Raw genomic sequence first — 23,647 nt, 5'->3', positions numbered from 1 at the left:
AGGCTGGCCTTGAGCTCACAGAGATCTACCTGCCTCTGCCTCCCAAGTGCTGGGACTACAGGTGTGCGCCACCACGCCTGGCTAAGACATAAAATTGAATGAGCAACAAATCTTTAAAAAAAGATCTCCATTTCATTTTAGAATATATTGTTCCTTGCAGAAAGACTCATAGTTTTTGCTACTAACACTGAGATGTTGGTGCTTGCATCTCTAATCTGTATGTATCTGATTATTACTAGTCATAATTAGTTGCACTTGGATCCTTAGTGCCTGCGTATGTCTATAAAGTCATTGGGTAGCTTTCAATAGTATTGTTTATGTGATGTAAATTTCCATGCTTCCTCCTCAAATATAATACATTTTTTAAAGATTTGTTGATTTATTTGTGTATGCATGTATATCACACAGAACATCCCAAACCATCTCATTCAACTATACACCCACTTCCCAGATGGCACCCTCCCATAGCCTCCCTCCCCCCACTAGAGCCCTTATACTCTGATATCCCTGCTACTGTCTGCTGTGTTGTTGGCACCCCCAGGCATTCCCCACTACCTGCCCCTCTGGTAAATCCAGTCAGCCCATCTACAGTCTCTGTCCTAAGAGGGCCAGCCATTCCTCATCCAGCAGCAATCAGCCATCAATACCCCTTTAGATAAGACTGGGGTCTGCTGTTCACCTTCCCAGCTCCGTGCTGGGTTACTATCTGGGAGTCCCTTGGCCACCCTGGCCAACAACTCAAAAGAAGATATCGCCTGTCTGGCATTGTTGCTTGTTATGTAGCCTTTAGCTATGCATATGGACTCTTAATAAATTATATTAGCCCCTTTAATCTTTGATTATACTTTCCTTTTGGGTGTTTAAGGCCAGACAGTTGGCCCACATAAAGCAATTTATTTTTACTCTTAAGGGCATTTGAGGATCTGTTCCTCAGGGGTCACATGGGCCTGGGAGGAGCCCCTGGTTCCTTTCTTTTACCAGTTCTGTCTATGTGAAGATAAGTCAAGGTCCTGCTCGACCATGGTTGGCTTCACTTGGAAGCATGGAGGGAATGATTCCTCTGTGTTGACCCTCCTCTTTGTAGACTGGACACTCGTTCAAGTCCATCTGGTGGGGTCTCCTTGGCCTCCTTGATCAAGAGGACAGGTGACCCACCACCATTACAGGACATTTTGAGAGATGCTCATAGTCCCTTGGAGCTAGTCAACCTAGGAGGGCAAGGAGCAAAAAGTGTCCTTCATGTCCCTCTGACCAAATTAAAATAGCCCTCAAAGTATGTCTGTTAAACATCGAAGAAGGTTAGTTCCACCAGTCTGGTTCTTTTAATTACTGTGTGTCATGTAGATAAACCTTGGGCAAAGACCACTTGTTCTCAGATAAACCTTACCTAGACATATATTTCTTGATCTGTTATGTATAATTTGTCAGTAGATTGTAGGAGTAATATGGTTCTTCTGGGTTTCAAAACTAGCTAGGCATTGTTTATCTCTCACATTGTCTCATCCCTCCATCGTGGTTTTCCCACTTAAGGTGCCCCCATTTCCCCCCTTTCTCCTTTAATAATACCCTTCTCCTATGGCCCTACCTCTCTTGAGCTCCTTCTTTACCTTTATCCCCTAGGTTCCTTGTATACCCTTCCCTCCACCCTCCCTTTGTGTTCTTAATTCTTAAGAAATACTTTTAAATATATCATATAACAGCCAATTTAAACATATATCCAATGTAAATGTTAAAACCTATGTCCTAATTTTTGTAGGCTCTAATACTACATTACAGGTAAATGTGAAACTTTGAGCTCCTTCTTTACCTTTATCCCCTAGGTTCCTTGTATACCCTTCCCTCCACCCTCCCTTTGTGTTCTTAATTCTTAAGAAATACTTTTAAATATATCATATAACAGCCAATTTAAACATATATCCAATGTAAATGTTAAAACCTATGTCCTAATTTTTGTAGGCTCTAATACTACATTACAGGTAAATGTAAAACTATGATACTTCTATAATAGTACTTTCTTAGTTCACATATGTGTATATGTACATTTAAATAGTTATATAACCTCTACATATTTATGCTTATTTATCAAGGAGATAACATATATGTGTACATATGTATTAATATTATTATTGAATATATGATGGTTTAATGAGGTTTTTAAGTGAATCTGTTCTAAGTAAAAATAAAAATCATCAAGAAAAAGTTTGTCTTGGTCTTATATTCAGTAGTTAGACAGGTTTGATCACACCATATCTAAGCTAAAGTTTTACTTTTGACATAGATTTTCAAACCTATTGAAGTGATGCCTTAGATATAGAAAGAAATATATATCATTTATGCCAATGTGAAAGATTTTTTGGATTCTATAATTTTTTTGTATAGTTTTTATCAAATTTTCTTTTTTGGTCTTTTTGAGATAGGGTCTCTCCTGTCTCAAAGCCCTAGCTGACCTGGAGCTCACTATATAGACCAGGCTGACCTCATTCTCACAGAGATCCACCTGCTTCTGCCTCCTGAGTGCTGGGACTAAAGGTATGCACCACACACCCAGCCTTATTGAATTTTTGTGTATTTCATTCAAAACATCTTAATCATCTTTGTACCTGCTCCCCCATCCATAGCCTCCCATAACCCCCCAGCTGGATTTCATGCATTCTGTCATTCATGTTAAGGCCTATTGAGTCAAGATAGTGTACCCAGATGTCCCTCAGTGCAACTTCATTCACTGGGGTCTAGTCAGCCTATCTAGAGTCAGTCCCTTAAAGAAGATCAACTCTCCCTCACCCAGCAGTAATCACCTGCTAATAGTTCTTTGGCTAAGGATGGGGCCTTCTGCCCATTTCCCCAGGTCTATGCTTTTAATTCTAGAAAGTGGATGATAAAATAGTCCCAGGTAAGGGTCAGGTTTCATTACATAACACTAAGTGTTAGCATCTTACTAATACTTCATTACCTGAGTCTTGATGTTGTGTGGCTAAGCTCAATTCCAAAACCAGGGTCTCCATAGTCTGGGATCGTAACTCAGCCTGTGTTGTACCTAGGGGCTGTAGGAACACTTTCAACAGTGATGCAGCCTCTATCCTCCTATAGAGGTGCAGTAGGCTGAGTTTAGGAAAGGAGTGTTTGGTATTGCTCTATAAGAAATCAGTGGTTCAGTAGAATAAATTTTTATTCAGACAGATCAAACAGCTGTCTTGATTGTGAAAGAAAATATGTTTTTAAAACTGGTGCACATTCTTGTTTATAGTTGAAGAAAATGAGGTTTGGAATTGTTAAATTGTCCAACAGTATTCTCCCAAATATATAGTCACTCATTCTTTTGAAACATAGCAACATAATGACACTAACGCTAGCTATAGTTATTATTCATTCTTTTGTATTCAGTGTCTTATTATTGAAACTCTGATACAGTCTCAAAGAAAATAGCTCTTCTAAGTATAATGAAGTTCATTTGTGTGGGGTCTACTGCATATTATTTATGCCATAAGAGGTGTCCTTAAATACCAAATTAAAGAGCCTATCTCCATAGAAGATCAATCTTAAAATCTCAAAAGCAGGATAGATTATAGAGTGCCCAAATATAATATTAACACATATTTCATTTTGGTTATTTTCCCTGGCTAAATTCTATATAGATGTTAAAGCTAAGAAACTGCAAAACATAAAATAAACTTGCATTTTTTCATCTAATGTAGCATCATTTGTTTTCTTATGGCTTCATTTTCTATGGCCCACTGACAGAGACTTGTGTTTGATTTGGGCTTTTCTTCCAGATAGAAGAGCTGGAGAAGCAGTTAGTCCTTGCCAATTCAGAGCTCACGGAGGCATGCACAGAACGGGATCAGTTCAGTCAGGAATCTGGAAGTTTGGATGATCAACTTCAAAAGCTGTTGGTGAGATTATGCTCTAAAATATGAATGAGATTGATTCTGGGAAATTTTTTAGTAAAATATTTCACAAGCCTAGTTTTCATTATAAAATTACATATTTTGGGAAATATTTGTGCATACACATAGAATATTCTATATACTTCATGTGTGTATGAAATATAATATTCTGTGTATTTTTCCCTTAGGCACAGCTGTTACTGTGTTAGGTAAAGGAGGTCTTCACGTAGCCATAGTCTTTCAATTAGAGCTTATACCTACTAAATTCAAGTTGTGTTATGTTCATTTTGAAGCACTTAACATTCAAAACGCAAGTAAAGTATGTACATAGAAACTGTGACTAGTTTAGGGGAAAGTTTTAGAAAAAGAAGCAGAGGGTAGGCCTGTGATAGCAGTGTAGTGTCTTTGGCCTCTCAGAGGTACAACAGTCTGAGAAGTCGGGGAAAGGAGAGATGTAGTGGTCCTTTGATGTCAGCAGTACAACTGAGGAAACATCCCTTCCAAAATCCCATGCTAGGACAACTTGCTAGTAAAGCCATTATCATCCTTCCTAGGCTGATAGGGGCCATGGACTGCGGTAAAGGTAGAACTGATGTAAAACTGGGGACTAAAAGCTCTATACAACTTGGAAACTTCTTTCCTTCCTTTTGTGAGCCTGTTGAATGTTTTCCAGCGTTCTCAGATCTAATTCAAAATACTTGGATTAAATGCAAGCTCCTAAAACCTGTGCCCCCTGCTCATTTTTACCACTACCACCTGCATTGTTCCTCTCCTGAAGAATGGCCATTGGCTCCTTACAAGTATTCCTAACTCAGTTTCTCTTCCGTCTTTCCTGTAAAGTACTGCTGTATTCATCCCTCCAGAATGTAGCTCTGGGTGGGTTATTCTTCTACTCAAAACTTTCCTATAAAATCCTGCTCCTTCCCTGTTAATATTGAGTCTTCATGATCTGGCCTTTGCCTACTTTTCTAGTTCTTTCTCTGCATGTATCCAGTGTTCCAAGCAAACTACATTGTGCTGCCTTTCTGTTCCTCCTCCTCACCTTTGCATCTCTGAGCTGTTGTACATGTCTATCTCAAGCACTTGATCCCTTCCTGAGATGCTCTCTACTATTATTTCTGTCCCTTTAACAAAAAGCTACCTCTAGTTACCCCTGTCCACATCTTCTCTTTATGCCTATATCCTGCCATTTATGAAGCAGTATACTGAATTACTGTTATTACTCCTTTAAGCCTTTGAACACTTTTATTTTTTAGTTGCAGGAGCATATTTGAAGTGAAATAAAATCTCTTAGGAAATTGAAGACATCCAACAAAATGATTTTAAAAATTTGTATTTTTTCTTTGCGTATAATTTGAGGCCTAGTCTGATTTGTGATACTGAAAATTGGTTGTTGTTGTTGTTGTTGTTAGAGATTGAACACAGAGCCTACTGCATGTTGTACACACAATTTTTTTTTTTTTTTTGTCTCTCATTGGCCTAGAGTTTCTCATTAGGCTAGGTTAGTTGGCCAATGAGCCCCAGGGATCTGCCTATGTTTTTTTCCTCAGCCCTGGGAGGCTTTGAGTGTTTGTTTGTTTTACACTGAGATATAGGGTTTCATGTGGCCCAGGCTGACTTCAAACTGCTATGTAGCCAGGGATGGCCTTAGACTTTTGATCCTCTTCCTGGCTTTACCTCCCAAGTGCTGGGATTACAGGTGTGAGACAGTACTCCTAGCCTAACTAAAAAAGTTAAAGCAAAATATTAACTTACTTTTCTAGGAAATAATACTCAATAAAGCTGTTGAAAAGCAGTCAGATTCCAAAAATGAAAGGCTTCTCAAGTCCTATAACTCCATGACCATATAAGGGAAATATGAGTTTTATTTTAATTATGTGATTATAGGTGGGTGAACAAGCATTCCTCACTTCCTTTAGGCAGATCTACACAAAAGGGAGAAAGAACTGAGCCTGGAGAAGGAGCAGAATAAGCGTCTATGGGACCGAGATACAGGCAACAGCATCACCATCGACCACCTGCGGCGGGAGCTAGATGACAGGAATATGGAGGTGCAGCGGCTAGAGGCCCTCCTCAAGGCCATGAAGAGCGAGTGTCAAGGCCAGATGGAACGGCAGGTCAGAACACATGCATGTTGTGCTACTGCCAAGTGGCCTCTTCTAGGGGGACAATGGATTTTCTGTCTACTGGCAGAGCTTTTGTTTTGTATATACATGTATATGTATGTATATATGTATATGTGTGTGTACACACATGTATATATAATACATATATAGGTAGCTTTAAAATAAAGTTATGGATTCTGTGAGCAATTTATAAAAATGTGGTATTTCTGTATTTTTGGCTTCTCATTAAACTAAACATGTTATGTTTTATCTCCTTTAATATTGTTGAAAAACTCAACTCTGATACCACCTAGTGTCACCTGATTTTTCACCTAGAAATTGGTAGGTAACCTAATTGCTTATGTCTGCTGCAGAAAAGCTTAAACTGTCATGAAATCTGAGGAGCAGTAGGATTGAAGGTTTACAACAGACTGTTTTTCTCCCCAAAAGAGAACCCCCCCATACATATTGAGACTGATGAGTGCACACTAGTGCACCAGTAGCAAAATGTTGACTGCTGCCAGTATAAAAAGTACGCCCACAAATGGAAATTTCCCACACTGTGAAAACAAACCAAAGAGACCAGGATTGGTTTAGACCAAGGCAAAATCATTTCCCTGTTCTCTGGTCTAACTTGGGTAGAAAGACAGATGAAAGGAACAATTGGAAAATTGAATCTTACCCTTTTCAGAATAAGGGCCAGAGGGGTCTGTTGGATAAAATTCATTATTCCTTTTCCTCTGAGGTAGAATTAAGGGAGAAGTTGGAAGGAAATAGAAAATAAATATATTTGCCATCAACCCCACTGTCTTCCCCCGTCACCAGTGTTGGCCTAGTCTAAGGCATTCCCAAGCTTCCTAGCCTGGAAACCATTATGAAGAAGTACAATTACTTAAGTCTTCTCCACTTGATCTCACATACACATATGTTCTGATATTCTGGCACCAAAACAATTTCAGTTAGTCTATCTGAACTCTCCAGTTCAGGATTTCATGCTTTTGAGTAACTTGCCATATCTCTTACAAAATGCCTCTATGTTTCCTTCCCAAACTATGAAACTCTTCCTTTACTATAGATGGCAGCAATTCAGGGAAAGAACGAGAGCCTGGAGAAAGTGTCTTCCCTGACTGCACAGCTTGAATCCACCAAGGAGATGCTGCACAAGGTGTTGGAAGAGTTAACGGCCAAGAAGATGATGCTTGAGAGCTCAGAGAGGACGGTGTCTGACCTGACAGCTTCCCTCCAGGAAAAGGAGGGAGCTATTGAGGCCACCAATGCAGAGATCACCAAACTCCGCTCCCGGGTAGACTTGAAGTTGCAGGAGCTGCAGCACCTGAAGAATGAAGGGGATCACCTCAGAAATGTGCAAATGGAATGTGAGGCGCTCAAGCTCCAGGTGGCAGAAAAAGACAAAGTGATTGAGATTTTGCGCCAGCAGATTGAAAACATGACGCAGCTGGTTGGCCAGCATGGACGAACGGCCGGTGCTCTGCAAGCAGAAAAGGCGCAACTGGAGAAGGAGATTCATGATCGCAAACTGGAATTGCAGGAATTTAAGGTTTGTACAGGTGTTGGTTGGTTTAGCTTCTGCATTTTCTTTTTTCTCAAAGCGAGGACAGCCTAGTTTACTGAGAAGGGGTTCTTGATGTCTGTGGACCCTCTGAAATGAAACATATCTGTTCATGTGCATATGCATATTTTGAGAAAGGATCCCTATTTCATAGTCTGAAAGAAATGTATAGCTCCAAAATAGTTCAGAGTCATAAGCACAGAAGAATAATAGCAAGGACTCCAACTTCTGTGAAGTGTTTCCTGAGCCCACAGTTTGAGGTATTTTACCCTTCTTCAGATAGACTCAAGTTTGACCCCTGCCCCCATCACCTCCCACCTCATAGCTAAATAACAGCAGGGTGATTGCTGAATCTTGGCTTCTGTATCTGTGAAACCAAACAAAACCAAGACCAAGCAATCAGAAAACACAACTACCTCACTGGGTTATTGTGAGGCGTACATAAGAAAATATATATATCCAAGACAGCCTGGTTCCTGGCCAATGTAAATATTGGTTTCTTTCCCCCATGCCATTATCTTACAGGACTTTATCTGTACCTGGATCACTTCTGTATTGCCCTGTGCTTGTTTAAATAGCAATGCCTTGCCAGGCGTGGTGGCACACACCTTTAATCTCACCACTCAGAAGCAGAAGCAAGTGGATCTCCGTGAGTTCAAGGCCAGCCTGGTCTACATACTGAGTTCCAGGCCAACTGGGGCTACAAGGAGACCCTGTTTCAAAAAGACCAAAAAATAAAAAATAAAAATAGATAAATAAATGCTGGACATGGCGATGCGCACCTTTAATCTCAGCACTCAGGAGGCAGAAGCAGGTGGATCTTTGTGAGTTCAAGGCCAGCCTGGTCTACATAGTGAGTTCCAGGCTAGCTGGAGCTACAGGGAGACCTTGTCTAAAAAAAAAAGAACAATAAATCAATAAATCAATCAGTAAATAAATAGCAATGCCTCTCCTTACTGTACAACCGACTTCATAAAGCAGGGCACACACACATCTTGTTTTTATTTCTTGCCCCATGTCTTTATGATTTTGTTTTTTCTTTTGGAAGCCAGGTCTCATTCTGGAACTCATTATGATGACTCAAGCTGGCCTCAAACGTGCAGTGATCATCCTGCCTGGAATTACAAGGATGAACCACAGTATTTGGCTTTTTTTTCTTGGAGACAAAATTTCATTATGTAGTCATGACTGTCCTGGAATATGCTATGTAGACAGGCTTCAAATTTACAGAGATCAGCCTGCCTCTGCCTCATGAGTGCTGAAGTTAAAGGCATGCACAGCCATGCCTATATTGGCATAGTTTTTTAAACCCTTTAAAAATTTTAAAAATTATATTTGTTTGAGGGAGTGGCACACATTTCACAGAGCATTTGTGGAGGTCAGAGGACAATTTACAATAGTCAGTTCTTTCCTTCCACCATGTGAATAGTAGAGAAGAACTTAGACCTTCGGCCTTGGTGGTAAGTACCTTTACCTGCTGAGCCATCTCACCCAATTAGTTTTTCAAATTCTCGATTTCCTGTTTTATGTTAACCCACATCTCCGACTTTGGTTAGTAATGAGACAATACATGCAAACTTTAGATGCCTCAGTTTCCTCATTCAATTTTTTTTTCTGGTCTTTTTGAGACAGGGTCTCCCTGTAGCCCCAGCTGGACTAGAACGCACTGTGTAAACCAGGCTGGTCTTGAACTCATTGAGATCTGCCTCCCTCAGCCTCCCAAGTGGTGGGATCAAAGATGTGTGGTACCACACTCAGCCAGTTTCCTCATTCTAAAAAGAAGACCAGCAATACATTATTTTATGTCTTATAAAAATAATTTATTACATTAATAATTTGGAATTTTCTGTTAAGTTTTTGCTTGATTATATAGTTTCTTTTTTTCTTGGGTGCGTGGGGGGCATATGTACATGTTTGTGTAGACATGTGCATGTGGAGGCCAGAGGTTGACATCAGATGTCTTCCTTGACTGCTCTTCATCTTATTTTTTGAGACAAGGTCTCACTGAACTCAAAGTTCATCTATTCTGCTAGGCTGTCCTGTGAACTCTAGGGACCCTCTTATTCCCACCTCCCCAGCTCTGGGGTTACAAATGTGTGTCATGGTGCCTAGTTTTTATGTGGGTGCTGCAGATCTGGAGATCTGGACACAGGTTCTCATGCTTGCACCACAGGCACTTTACTGACTAGCCATCTCCCTAGCCCCTGATTATATACCACACAAGGGGCAGAGAAAAGCTTGGTAGCAAGCCTCACAGCGAAAACTTTGGAATAGCTTTGCAGGCAGAATGTAGTTGGAGAGAATGACAGTTCTGCCTTTTTACCTAGGAAGGTTGGTTACTAGTTAAGGAGCCTCCAACTGAGTCTTTTATTTTCTCTCCTCTCAGTACTGTGATAGAACCCAGGGTTATGCACATTCTAGGTAACACTCTATCACTGAACTGTGTCCCCAGCCCTCTTGAATCTTAATCCTAAAAATGGAATCAATTTAATTCTCATAACAATCTTATGAGGGAGACACTGTTATCCCACTTTACAGATGAGAAAGCTGAAACACAGATTAAATAACTTTTTCAAGAGCATTGCTTTGGGACTTGATCCCATGCTCTCTATAAGTAGATATTCCTGTCCACAGGCTCACTCTGCTGGGCCCCACTCCAAGTGTCTGATTCAGTGGGTCTAGAATGAGACCTGAGTCATGGTACTTCTGAACAAGCTCCAGAAGATGCAGATTGTGCTGGTGCAGAGTGCACATGTCAAGATCTGTTGGAGTGCCTCAGTAGAGTATGAATCACCATGACCAGAGTGGCCAGTGTAAGCTGCAGAGAAGGCTGGGAGACTTGGGCAAAAATTAGAGAGGAAGAAGGAAGGCATTCCAATCAAGAGAATGAAGCTCAGTGTGTAGTTTAGCTCAGAGAAGATATGGGAGCTGTTAAAGATCTGGGGTAGAGGAGTGGGAATGACATGAAAAAGAAAGTGTCAGAGGGCAACTGAAGAGATTCTGTTCCTAAATACAGAGCTGGAGCAGGCAGGAAAAGAGTTCCTAGGTGAGAAGAGTTTCACACAGTTACCAAGACCACAAATCAAACACTCGAGCTACTTCCCTCCACAATCCAGTGGGGAAAGGGAAGAGGATGGAAGCCCTAGAAGCTGTGTTCTTCTTCCTTCTTTACATCTGTTAAGTTCTTGGGCCTGATTTCCATGATATAATTTTAATACACCCCTGTTCCCCCAAAGTCTTAAGTCAACCCAATAAACTTGTAGGATGGTTCCCTTTCTATTCTGGGAATAAGTCATGCATCAGTCTGTGCTGGATGGGTGGTGCCTGGCAAATGGTGCAGTTTCTGGGTCCATCCAGGGGCTGCAGTCATCCTTCTCCCTCAAAATGGAGTCAAAAGCTGCTTGTAAAATGTCATCTCCTAGGGCAAGGCACTGTTTTATACAGCATGGAGTAGCTTAGAGTAGGGCACAGCCAGATCTCAGTACGGGTACTCTATTATTTTTAAGGCCAATAGGGAGGCTAGAATTTACTTGGAAGTATCTGGGCCAGTTTTGTTCACTAGATATATAACACATGCCACATGTGTACATTTAAACTTTCTTATAGGCATAAGAACATTGAAATTTTAATAGCATTTTTACTTAACATATCTAAGATAATGTTGGGTTTTATATTGTAATCAGCATAACGAACCCTCAATATATTTTACATTTTCAAGAACAAAGTCTTTGAAGGGCTGGAGAGATGGCTCAGCAGTTAAGAGAACTGGCTGCCCTTACAGAGGACCCAGGTTCAGTTCCCAGCAACCATGTGGCAGCTAACAACCATCCAATTCCAATTGGAATTCCTCCAATTCCAGGGGATCCAATGCCCTCTTCTGGCCTCTGCAGGCATGGCATGGCATGGGTGCACATATATGAATGCAGGCAAAACACTCACAAAATAAATGAAATTTAAAAAACAAAGTCTTGCCAGGCATGGTGGCGCACGACTTTAATCCCAGCACTCAGGAGGCAGAGGCAGGCGGATCTCTGTGAGTTCAAGGCCAGCCTGGTCTACATAGCGAGTTCCAGGACAGCTGGGGCTACAGGGAGACCCTGTCTCAAAAAGACCAAAAAAAAAAAAAAAAGTCTTTGAAATATGGTGTAATTTTACACAAAGAGAACAGCTCAATTAGGTCCATTTCATAGATGCTTAGTTGTTACATGTGACTACTGTGTTAGTACAGGCTTGGGCCATGGGAAGGGAGGCATTCTTCCTAGGAAGTGCTACCAACAGAGATGGAGATCCATAATGAGGCTGTCCCTGTACTCCACATGAAAAGTGATGGTAGTCCAAGCTTGGGACATTTTGAGGCTTCAAATTTACATGTCTGACAGAATAGCAGCATGACAACTGCCATATAGAAAGAAGAAACAGAAGTGGAAAGGAAAAGCCCTGTAAAAAAAAAAAAAATGCAGACCCAGAGTAAGCTGGGGATTCTGACAGTTAGAAATGCCAAATTAGAGCATCTGTATTCGTATTCCCTACTCTGCTGAAAGGACCAGATCTAACTACCTTGAGCTACCCTAGTCTAAGCTGCCACCTCTCATGTGCCCTTCCTAACCTCTTCTCCCTGGTCTCAGTGCATCAACCCTGTCTTCAGCCTAATCACTATTGATTCTTCACATAGGAGCCAGAGTTACATTTTAAAACACTGTATTTTGGGCTGAGAGTTGACTAAGCAGTTAAGAGTACTGACTGCTCTTGCAGAGGACATGGGTTTGCTTCCCAGTACCCAATGGTGGCTAACAACTGTCCTAATTCCAGTTCCATGGGATCTGATGCCCTCTTCTGACCTCCACAGACACTGCACAACAGGGGTGTACTTATACACATGCAGGCAATACACTCATACACATAAAATAAAAATATATTTTTAAAAATTACTGTTTTGTGCCACTCTCAAGCTCTCTAATGACTTCTTATCTTACTCAGAATGAAGTCTTGAACCCTTACATTGTCTCTGAAAGCCAACATGATCTTGCCAGACAATACTCTGACCTCATCTCCTACTTTCTCTGAAGTTTACTCCACTGTAGGCATACTGATGACCTTGTTGTACCCTAAACAGCCTATACCTAGAGATCTCTCCCAGCTATCCATGTGGCTTCCTCTCTCATCTTGAGATTTGTGCTCAGAAGTTACCTTATTAGTGAAGCCTTTCCTTATCTGCTGTGGCAAGATCCCCAATACTAACCATAAGTTTGGTGATGTTCTAAAAGGACTTGTAAGACTCAGCAGACTCATACTCATGGCTATGATTATCATAGCAAAAAAAACCTCAATACATTATTACTTTTATACTGCTATGACAAAATACCTGAAAAAGCAACTTAAGGGAGGAAGGATTTATTTGGGCTCATGGTTTCGGAGGATTCTATATACAGTGGTGGGAGAAGTCTATGATAGAGGATGTTCACACCATGGAAAACCAGCAAGCAGAGTGGGCTGGGTATAACCTTCAAAGGCCTGCCCCGGTGACTTATTTCCATCAAGTAAGCCCCACCTCTTAAAGGCTTTACAGACCCTGAAAATAGCACCACCAACTGTAACACAAGCATTCAAACAACAAACCTTGGCAAAGGGAAAAGGCAACAGAATAAAGCCCAGAGAAAACTAGCTATGGGCTTCCAGGAGTCATTTCCTGGCCTAAGACTTACTTAATTCTCCCAGCAAGAAATAGTGAGAATTCAAATGCTGCCTACACAGAAGTTCACTTCTGTGGTGGTTTGGATGAAAACTGTCCCCCATAGGCTCAAGTGTTTGAACATTTGACCAGTTGATGGCACTTTTGGGGGAGAATCTTGGAACTTTGTTGCTTTCTAATGCTGTGATAAAAAAAAACACTGACCAAAGCCAACCTGGAGAGGAAAGGGTTTATTTTATTTTACATCTCCCAGGTCACAGTTCATTACTGAGGGAGCCCAAGGCAAAAACCTGAACACAGACCATGGAGGAACGCTGCTTAACGGCTTGCTCCTTTGTGCTCAGCCTGCTTTCTTATACAACACAAGACCGCCTTCCCAGGGGGTTACTACCCACAGTGGGCTAGGCACTCCTACACCACTCAGTAATCAAGAAAATGCCCCACAGACATGGCCAAAGGCAAAGCCAATGAAGGAAATTCCTCATTGAGATTCCCTTTACCCAGGTGTGTCAAGTTGACAACTAAAGCTAGGTGCACACTTTGGGATATGACTTTGCTGAGGAAGCGTGTCACTGAGGGCTGGCTTTGACTGCAGTGCATAGCCTTGCCCCACTTTCAGTTTGCCTTCTGTCTGCTTCCTGCATATACTTGAAGATATGAGGGCTCAGCTTCCTGCTCTGCCCAGTGCCTCTCCATCATAATGGACTTTTGCCTTTCTGGAACCGTAAACCAAATTAACTCTTCCTTTTATAAGCTGCTTTGGTCATGGTGTTTTCATCACAGCAGCAGAAAAGCAACTAATAAATTACTAACTCAGTACCCAGAGCTTTATTTGGAGGCTGATCATGTATGCACCCCGTGCTGGATAGCTTTAGTGTCAACTTGACACACCTGGGTTTAGGGAGCCTCAATTGGAGAATTGCCTCTATTGGACTGGCCTGTGGCATGTCTGAGGGGCGTCTTCTTGATGAGTGATGTGGGAGGGCCCAGCGCACTGTGGGTGGTGCCACCCCTGGGCAGGTGGGCCTGTGTTGCATAAGAAAGCAGGCTGAGCAGGGGCCAGGGGAGCTAGCCAGTAAGCAGTGTTCCTCCATGGCCTGTGCTCCAGCTCCTGCTTCCAGGTTCCTGCCCTGAGTTCCTACCTTGGGCTCCCTGATGAACTGTGACCTGGGAGATGTAAGCTGAATAAACCCTTTCCTCCCCAAGTTGGTATTGGTCAGAGTATTTTGTCACAGCAATGAAGAAAAAAAACCAGGACATACCCCTTGTCTGGCAGGATCCACTTTCCATTCTCCAAGGAAAGCAGGTGTTCAGCATAACCGTGTGATTTACACAAACAGTTCAGTCTCAGTGGGCCACTCCAGTTAAGGTGGTGAGAGCCCTCTTGAAATCCAGTTTCCTAAATGCCAGTTAAGGACCAGCCTTATAAGCAGGCCCTCTAAGGAACAGGTCTGCTGCATTAACTCTTCTCTGCACACCAACTTATCTCAAGTAACAGCCCCTCCCTCACATTCATTCTCTATCCACACTCCTTTTTTATTACCATTTCTTGTACTTGACATTATATACTTGTTTGCTCTCTGTCTCTTCTCACCACAGAAGACTTGAGGACAGAGCTATTGTTTGGTTGCTGTCCAGGCTCAGGACTTGAGTAAAGCAATGGAGGTTCTTCACTTTGAGGCCCTCATATCCAGGCCTCACTTATCTTCCCCTAGTTCTGTCCCTCCATGTATTCCCAATATATGAAATAGTGCCTACCACAAAAAAGGTCTCAGTACACATTTGGGTGAATGAATAAGAATAGGAATAATGAAATGTTGTGGCAAGTGATACTGGGAATTAACATCTGAGTTCTAGAAGAACAGTGAGATATTCCCCCCTTACCACTTAATTGGTATTTTATATTAAAATACAAATTTAATGTTGTTATACTTGTAATGTACAATGTCCTTACAGGCTCATATGTTTGAACATGGGGTCCCCAGCTGGTCTTGATATTTTGGATAGTTTCAGAACCTTTGGGACTGTGACCTAGCTAGCAGACGTGGGTTGTTGGAGAAGGGTCTTGAGGGTAATGTCTGCTTTGGGTTCTGGTCTGAACTCTGCTCTGTGATCTGCCAAGATGTGTGGACAAGCCATACTGCAGATTGCTGCCACAGACTGAGATGCCGGAGCTCCCATGCATCCCTGCCATGATGGACTGTATCCTCTGAAACTTGGAGCCCAAATCAACCTCCTCACCTTTGGTTGCTTCTAACAGGTGTATTATCACAACTGGAAAAGAAACTAAGTGTTCTGGGGAGTACTGAAAAACTCAAACGCAGATAAAATATTAATGATACCAGTTTTTACTATACATGCACAGATTTTGCAGATTTTTATTCTTTCCTCTATACTTTGTATTTGTAATAAATTTAGATTCTGAAAGATAAAAAAGATGCAAAGATTCGGGAACTTGAAGCCAGAGTGAGTGACCTAGAACTGGAAAAGGTGAAGCTGGTGAATGCAGGCTCTGAGTGGCTCCGTGCAATGAAGGATATCAAACAAGAGAGAGATCAGTTGTTAAATGAGGTGAAGAGTAATAGGAATGAATTAAATAATCTTTCAGGTATGTTACCTCAGTTCATATTCTACCTCAATGTAGGAGTGCTGTGAAGTCCACATGGACCCTTTCACAATTACAGAAGAAGAGTCTTTTATTTCACAGGACAATGGCCATGCTGCCCCAGTGGAGTGGCCCATGACTGAACCCCTTATAGTTCTCTACAAAGAGCTTCTGCGTCTCATCTTTACTTACCACTGACTTTAGCCAACCCTCATTTTCCAAAAGAAGGGTGAGGGACCCAAGGCCGAGGCTTCTAGAGGTGTTCAGCAGAAGTTGTGTTGTTGTACAGTTTTGTTTTTATGGAAGTGGAAATCTTCTGTCTTTTGAGTCAAATAATTTGAGTAAAGGTTTAATAAAACTGACATGTGTAAATAGATTTAGTGCAAAATTAATGAAAGGTGAAATCCAAGACCTTACGTTAAAAGAACACTCAAGCTCATGCTTGGTGTGGTACCATATCAAGTACTTCGCACACAAGCATGAACTCAGAAACTGCTACACATTTACTATGCCATACATGGTGAGCTCACAGTGTAGTGGGGACACACATATCTAGGTTAAAGAACAGTAGATGAGTGAGTGACAGTGGAACAGTGCTCAAAGCCAACATGGCACAGGATTGAGGATGAGCTTCGTATAGGAAGTGACAATCTGTGCTGGGCTTGGAGAAGAAAAGAAATTTGGCAGGTGACAGTCATAGAAAAACATTCCAAACAGCACATTAAGGGCAAAAGCATGAAGACATGAGTAACAATGTGACCTTAGAAGTATTCTATGGAGCAAAAGTAGGAAGGAATAGGACTACTTGAGGCAGATCATTAGGTAAGTCCAGACAATGTGGAACCAGCAGGGGATGCTAATAGGAGGTTTATAAGGCCATGGTAGCAGATGGGTTAGTGAAAGGCAGGGCTGAAAAGACAGGAAACTAGTTAACAAGGATTTTGCAGGGGACCTGGAAAATATGATGAGGACCTGAACAAAGGCAGTGACAGTGTGATTGGAAGAAGAACAAAGAATTAAGAATATTTGGGGAGGTTGGATCAATAGAATTCAGTGACTAGGGAAATTAAGTATAACTTCCAGTTTTTTAGTTTGTGGCATTGGGAAACAATAATGGCAACCACTGGAGGCGGGGAGCTAGGGAAGAGACAGGCTTGAGGGCAAAGGGTGAGACAGATGTAGTCAGTATGGGAGTACTTGGGACAGCCACATGGAAATGTCTGGATATATGGAGCTGGACTTTCATTGCCTTTGTATATAAATCTGTATCATAGCCAGATATGATGATGCATACTTGTAATAATCCTAGCACTTGGGAGGTAGAGACAAAGAGGATCAGGAGTTGAAGGTCACCTCTGGCTACATAGGGCATTTGAGACCAGTCTGGTTACATGAGACCCTGTCTTACCCTCCCAAAATCAATTATGTGTGTGTGTGTGTGTGTGTGTGTGTGTGTGTGTGTGTATAATATGTAGAGGAATGAGTTTTTAAGCCAGGCATTTAAAAATGTATTCTTTGAGAACTTCATATTTATTATAAAATGCATTTTGCTCATATCCATCCTTCATTATCCCTCTCCTACTCCTCACAGCACCTTCCCCCCAGCTCCTTCGTGTCCTCTTATTGTGTTTTTATAACCCACTGGGTCTAATGATTGCAGCCTATATGTGCACAGGTATAGGGCCATCCACTGGAGCATGGGCAACCTACAACAGGCTACACCCCTGAAGAAAACTGACTCTCTCTCCTGCAGCAACCACCAGCTGCCAGTATCTCCTCAGCTAAAGGAGAAGTCTTATGAGTTCCTCCCTTAGACATACAGGAATGCTGCCTGTGTGCCAGGCATTTTGATAGCTATTGGAGATAATAAAGATACAACAGGACTACGGTAAACCCTGAGTTCAATTTGTGGTACCTTAGGGTTGGGGGAAAGGTAGGCCACTTAGAAGTTAATTAAAAAAAAACCAAAATAGCACATGACAGCCTTAGGTCACTTACAGTGTCAAGAAGCTTCATCTACCTAGAGCTATGGTGGTAAATCTATTGTGGGATGTGGTCATACATGAAGAAGATTTAAGATGAAATAGACATGAGCTGATTACAAAAGTTGGGCAAAAACATTGAATGAAAATCTTTGGAGAGGACCCACTCAGGCAGATGAAAAAGAAAGTCCAACAGGGGCTGGAGGGAGCTTCGTGAATAAGAGCATGTTCTGCTCTTCCAGAGGACCTGAGTTTGGTTCCCAGCACCCATGTTGGGCAGCTCACAAGTGCTTGTAACATCAGCTCCAGGGGGTCCGATGCCTCTAGCCTACATGGACACCTACTAAGGTGTATATACCCACACACAGATATACACATATACATAATTAAAAAGAAAAAAAGAGAAAGTCCACCAGATCCCTGGAAGTGTATATATACATCTCATGTCTGTCACATTTGTGATGAGTTTTCTTTCAGCCTCTAAAATTCTGTGATTATTAATTGCAAATAAATATACTCCATATCAATAGTGGAGAAAAAAGTAATCATTGATTATTGTGTTATATAGAGGACTATGAAGTCTTAAAAAGGAATTTTCAAAACAAAAGTGAAGAAATGGAAACTACTACAAATAAACTGAAAATGCAATTAAAATCTGCACAGTCTGAACTGGAGCAAACCAGGAATACACTAAAGACCATGGAAGGATCTGATGGCCATGGTATGTGCTGTTCAGTATTTTCTTCTGTTTTTACTTGGCCTAGCTTTATTAAAACACAAACCTAGATCTATTGCCCACTATGTTTTCTTTATTATTATTTTTTTTTTTTAATTTTATGTGTATGTGTGTATTGCTGGCATGTAGATAAGTGCACCCATGTCATACAATGCCTGCAAAGGACAGAAGAGGCTGTTGGATCCCCTGGAACTGGAGTTACAGACAGTTGTTATCTGCCATGTGGGTGCTGGAGTTCGAACCAGGGTCTTCTGCAAGAATAACCAGTGTTCTTAACCACTGAGTCATCTTTCCAGCCCTGCCTACTGTGTTTTCACAGTTTAGGGTAACGTGAGAAGTACACAGCATAGGGATTAGTGATGGGCCTTAGAAGCAGTGCTTCTACTCAGTGTTTTCAGGAAAATTGCCATATGCTTAATTTAGCCACTAACATACCTGAAATCCCTGAAGTTTCAGAATATTTTTCCTTCTGTGGCTATTTCAAAGATTTTTAACAAATCTCATTGCCTGTGTCAATCAGTTATTTTTAAGGATATAAATACAAAACTAATCATTTTTATTTAACCTCATGTTTTCCACATGTACATTGTCTATGTAAACGGTCAATGGGGGCTAATTGGCATCTCTTGATACCTTGTCTGTGATAAAAATGAGACAGAATTAGTTAATGGAACTACTAGATGAGGGGTCTCTTCTCATCCTTCACACCTGTTCCCTTGTTACCTTGCTGCCCATACTGATCCATGCAAGTATTAGATTAATTCTATTAGTGAGTAATATGAGATGAGGTGGTTCTTTCATGTTGTTCTCTCGTTGTTGGTTCAGCTGTATTAACTGACTATAAGAATTAGTATTTAATGGGGCTGAAGAGATGACTTAGCAGCACTGGCTGCTCTTGCAGAAGGCCCAAGTTTGAATCCCAGCACCCACATGGCAGCTAACAACTGTCTGTAACTCCAGTTCCAGGGGATCCAACGCCCTCTTCTGAACTCCACAGGCATTGCATGACATGGGTGCACTTACATACATGCAGACAACACACTCATACACATAAAAATAAAATATTAAAAACAAACTAGTATTCATCAAATTAAACTATTTTTCTATTTTGTGATTTTGTGTGTGTATGCATGCGTGTGGGGGTGCATGTGCACATGTGTGCATGTGTGTGGAGGCCAGAGGTTGGCATCAAATGTCTTCTTTAACAATTCTCCACCCTAGTTTTTGAACCAGTCTCTCACTGAACCTGGAGCTCCTGATTTGGCTAGATTGGCTGGCCAGAGAATCTCATTTTTTGGTCTTTTCTCCCATACCTGGCTTTTTTATGTGGGTGCTGGGAATCAAACTTACGTCTTCATGCTTGTACAGCAAACACTTTACCAGCTAAGCAATCTTCCTATCCCTATTTTTTTTTATTTTTTAAAAATATTTTAAACATTTATTTTTTGGTGTGTATGTGTGTATGTGAGTGTGTGTGCACATGTGGAGGTCAGTGGACAACTAGTGGGAATCCATTCTCTCCTTCCACCATGTGGATTCCAGGGTTCAAGCTCAGATTATCAGACTTCTTGGCTCTCAGCCATCTCACTAGCCCTTGATTTTTTGTTTTATTTTGTTTTTGTTTGTTTTTATACTAGAAGATTCACTTGTGCTTTGTCAACAGCACTTTTTTTTTTAAGGCAGGGTCTCATGTAGCCCATGTTAACTTCCAAGTTGCTATGTAGCAGAGAAGACCTTGAACTCAAGATCTTCCTGCCTCCATTTCCCACGTGCTGGGATTATAGATATGTGCCACCACTCTTGGCCCTTGCAGCACATGCTCTAAAATTGGAATAACATAGAGATTATTATTGCCCCTCTACAAGGATGATCCACAAATTCTAAAGTGTTCTGTATTTTGTGTGGTTCTTGGCAGGTGGGCTCTTTGCTAATAGAAGAAAATGGGGTTTGGAAAGCTTGCCAAGAAGCCCTTTGGGGGTCTTTTCCCCCAACCCTTCATCCCAGTCAGGTTAAAAATTATAAAGTTACCTAGGAAATCTTTGTAATTGCATTCAAATACTTGCTTTTATTTAATAAAACCAACTTAAGATAAAAACACATTTTTTGGTGAGGGGAAATTACCTTTGAAGGCCAATTAAGATCCATTAATTAGACTAGAATTCTTAAAGTGGTAAGCAAATGATGTCAGACATTTGATCTATGAATAAATCAGTGCTGGGGATGTAGTTCATTTGGTAGAGTGCTTACCCAACCCGCATGAAGACCTAGGTTCAGTTCCCAGCCCCAAATAAACCAGGCCTGATGGCAGACCCCTATAATCCCAGCACTCAAGAGGTGGAGGCAGGAGGGTCAGAAGTTCAAGGTCACCTTTAGCTATATAACAAGTTCAAAGCCAGTCTTGAAGGATACAAGCTCCTGTCAAAACAATACAAAACAAAACAAAACAACAAGGTGGGAGGCACTAGGGAGAATTAAAATGATTCCAAATGGATATAGATAAGGTACATTGTATAAATGTATGAAACTCTCAAAGAATAAATGAGAATATTGCTTTTTAAAAAGTCAGTGCACTGCCCCTCTATTATTAACCCTGATTTTGGCAGATTAGCCATATTGTTAATGAAAAATCTCACTTGTCATTTTTTTTCTGATGATTTTCAACAAATACTATGTTTCTTTTTTTAAATAAGAGTGTTTTTATTTTAATTTTTTTGATATAGGGTTTCACTGTGTAGCCCTGGTTGACCTGGAACTCTCTATGTAGACCAGGCTAGCCCCTAATTTACAGTGATCCACCTGCTTCTGCCTCCTGAGTGCTGGGATTAAAGGCATGTGCCACCATACCTAGCCCTTGTTTTTCTCCTTTTTAACCTCTATTCTATAGCCAGACCTGAATCAAAGCAATATTATTTTCAAACCTATTTCCTTAACTGACTTTTAAATAAAAAATAGGGTCTCCTAATTCTAAATTTCTAAGTAAAGATAAACTTCCAATATCTTTACAGTGGCCTACCATGCCCTAAGGATTCTGTGGTTTGAATCCATCTAAAATATTCTCTTCCTAGCAACAGTTTTCCAAAGATAATTACATAGGCTTCTGGTGCTAGTTTGAGTACTGGGACTGTAGTAAGTTCCAAGCAATTGACAATGATCCTGAGAATGAAATGGAATGGTTTGGGACATCCCTGGAATCTTCAGAAAGGGTCATTAATAGTAGATATTTTAAATATGGGTTTCTGGAAAGCCATCTTAATAAAATATATATAGCTATATTTTAAGTATATATTTCCTATATGTGTATGAGTTTTGTCAGTGTTATTGTTACCAATGGAAATATGGCAACTTAGGTTAGTCAAAGACATTAATTCCAGTAGCAAAGAAACCACAAAACAGCACCATATATATTTTACCTAGTTCATAATCTCTCCATGTAGTTGCTGAAAATTACTATATAACCCAATAGTATAAACTCTAAAGACTTTCTTCCATGATCTTTACCTGAAACTGACCAGGGACCTCAGTGAATCTCATTTTGTCATCTCATAAATTTAAGTAGCAAATATTGTTATCCTCTCACAATGTACAGTTTGCACCTTCTCTCCCTTCCCCACCCCCAGCTATGAAGGTGGCAATGGGGATGCAAAAGCAAATCTCAGCCAAAAGAGGTCAGATAGATGCCTTGCAGAGCAAGATCCAGTTTTTGGAAGAGGCTATGACAAATGCAAACAAGGTGAGCTCTTGTCGTACAAATCTACATGTTTGCTCATGAATGTGCTGGAAGATGGAAGCCTACACATCACAGATACAAAGTGCAGTAAGGAAAAGAAGAGCTTTTTCTGACAGAGAGAATGAAGGGAAAATTGCAAAAGGAACATCAGAGAAAGATCTTGAAGAATAGCTAGTGTTCTGTGCAGGAAGTGGTCCAAGGGGCATTTCTGGAAAAGGCAGGGAACAGTAATAAAGAAAATATCATCACTCCATTCTAATGTTACAAATGTGTTCCTAAAAATAATGCTGTTCAAAATTTTAATACTAGAGGGCTTACATATACAGTGAGATCCAGAAAACACACTAGTAAATTTCACTTCCGCCACACAGAAAAATAGGAGCCTTAACAGTAACACAGTTTTAAATATGTAAAGTAAATTTCACCTTGGCCACACAGAAAAATAGGAGCCTTAACAGTAACACAGTTTTAAATATGTAAAGTAAATTTCACCTCGGCCACACAGAAAAATAGGAGCCTTAACAGTAACACAGCTTTAAATATGTAAAGTCTACAATAAGGGGCTAGAGAGAAGGCTCAGCGTTAAGAGCACTGGCTACTCTTGCAGAGGACCCAGGTTCGATTCCAAGCACCCACATGATGGCTAATAACTATCTATAGGGCATTGCATGACACTGGTGCACTTAAATACATGGAGGTAATACACTCATACACATAAAATAAAAATAATAAAATATTGGAAAGAGACATGGATTTGCTTATGAAACAACATTATTGTGAAGGGGTGAAAGAAGGGGTTTTGTAATACCAAATGTAGATGGGTATGGCTCATAACCCAAGGGAAACTGAGATAGCTGATAGGTGTTTGAAGAATGCATGTAGACTTTTTGTGTTATTCCTATGCAGCTCTGGTTAGTCATGGGGTATGGGGGCACAGGGATCTCAGAGCGCCAGCTGCTGGGCGTGGCGCCGGTCTCCTGCATGTACCTGGGGTGCGGCGGGTCCCGCACCATGTCGTTGTGGGTCTCTGCTACCGGGGCTGGCCCGGTCGGGTTCCGTCCCAATCCACCGTGCACTCTCTCTCTAAGTTCGGGACGTCAGCTGCCGGGTCAGGAGGGGAGGCGCAGGACGGCGAAAGCTGGATTTCCGTGAGTTGGTTTACGAAGAGACAGCTCTCTCCGAAGAAGCAGGATCACACACAGAACTCAGCTCAGTCAGTGGTACAGCCCCTTTATTCAGTGACTTAGCTCGGCTCCAAGCCTTAGTGATCCAGCTCCGATTATTGAGGGAAAACCAGGATACTTTATACTGTGGGGGTAGTGGTAAAAGCCTTAGCTGATAGGTACTTT

At 41.2% G+C, this 23,647-nt stretch overlaps 1 protein-coding gene across 1 annotated transcript in view; it reads left to right on the top strand.

Moving 5' to 3' along the window:
- Nucleotides 1–23,647, top strand: part of Ccdc158 (coiled-coil domain containing 158) — a 100,559-nt gene that overhangs the window by 32,418 nt on the left and 44,494 nt on the right. Inside the window, exons 9-14 of the mRNA XM_029568533.1 lie at nucleotides 3,771–3,890; nucleotides 5,804–6,001; nucleotides 7,065–7,547; nucleotides 15,667–15,856; nucleotides 18,404–18,556; nucleotides 22,189–22,301. Coding sequence (XP_029424393.1) covers nucleotides 3,771–3,890; nucleotides 5,804–6,001; nucleotides 7,065–7,547; nucleotides 15,667–15,856; nucleotides 18,404–18,556; nucleotides 22,189–22,301 — 1,257 coding nt within the window. The remainder of the gene's footprint in view (nucleotides 1–3,770; nucleotides 3,891–5,803; nucleotides 6,002–7,064; nucleotides 7,548–15,666; nucleotides 15,857–18,403; nucleotides 18,557–22,188; nucleotides 22,302–23,647) is intronic.

This window comes from Nannospalax galili, unplaced genomic scaffold (assembly GCF_000622305.1).
Source record: "Nannospalax galili isolate Female #2095 unplaced genomic scaffold, S.galili_v1.0 scaffold800, whole genome shotgun sequence".
Classification (NCBI taxonomy): Eukaryota; Metazoa; Chordata; class Mammalia; order Rodentia; family Spalacidae; genus Nannospalax; species Nannospalax galili.
This window is presented reverse-complemented; position numbering and strand designations above follow the sequence as displayed.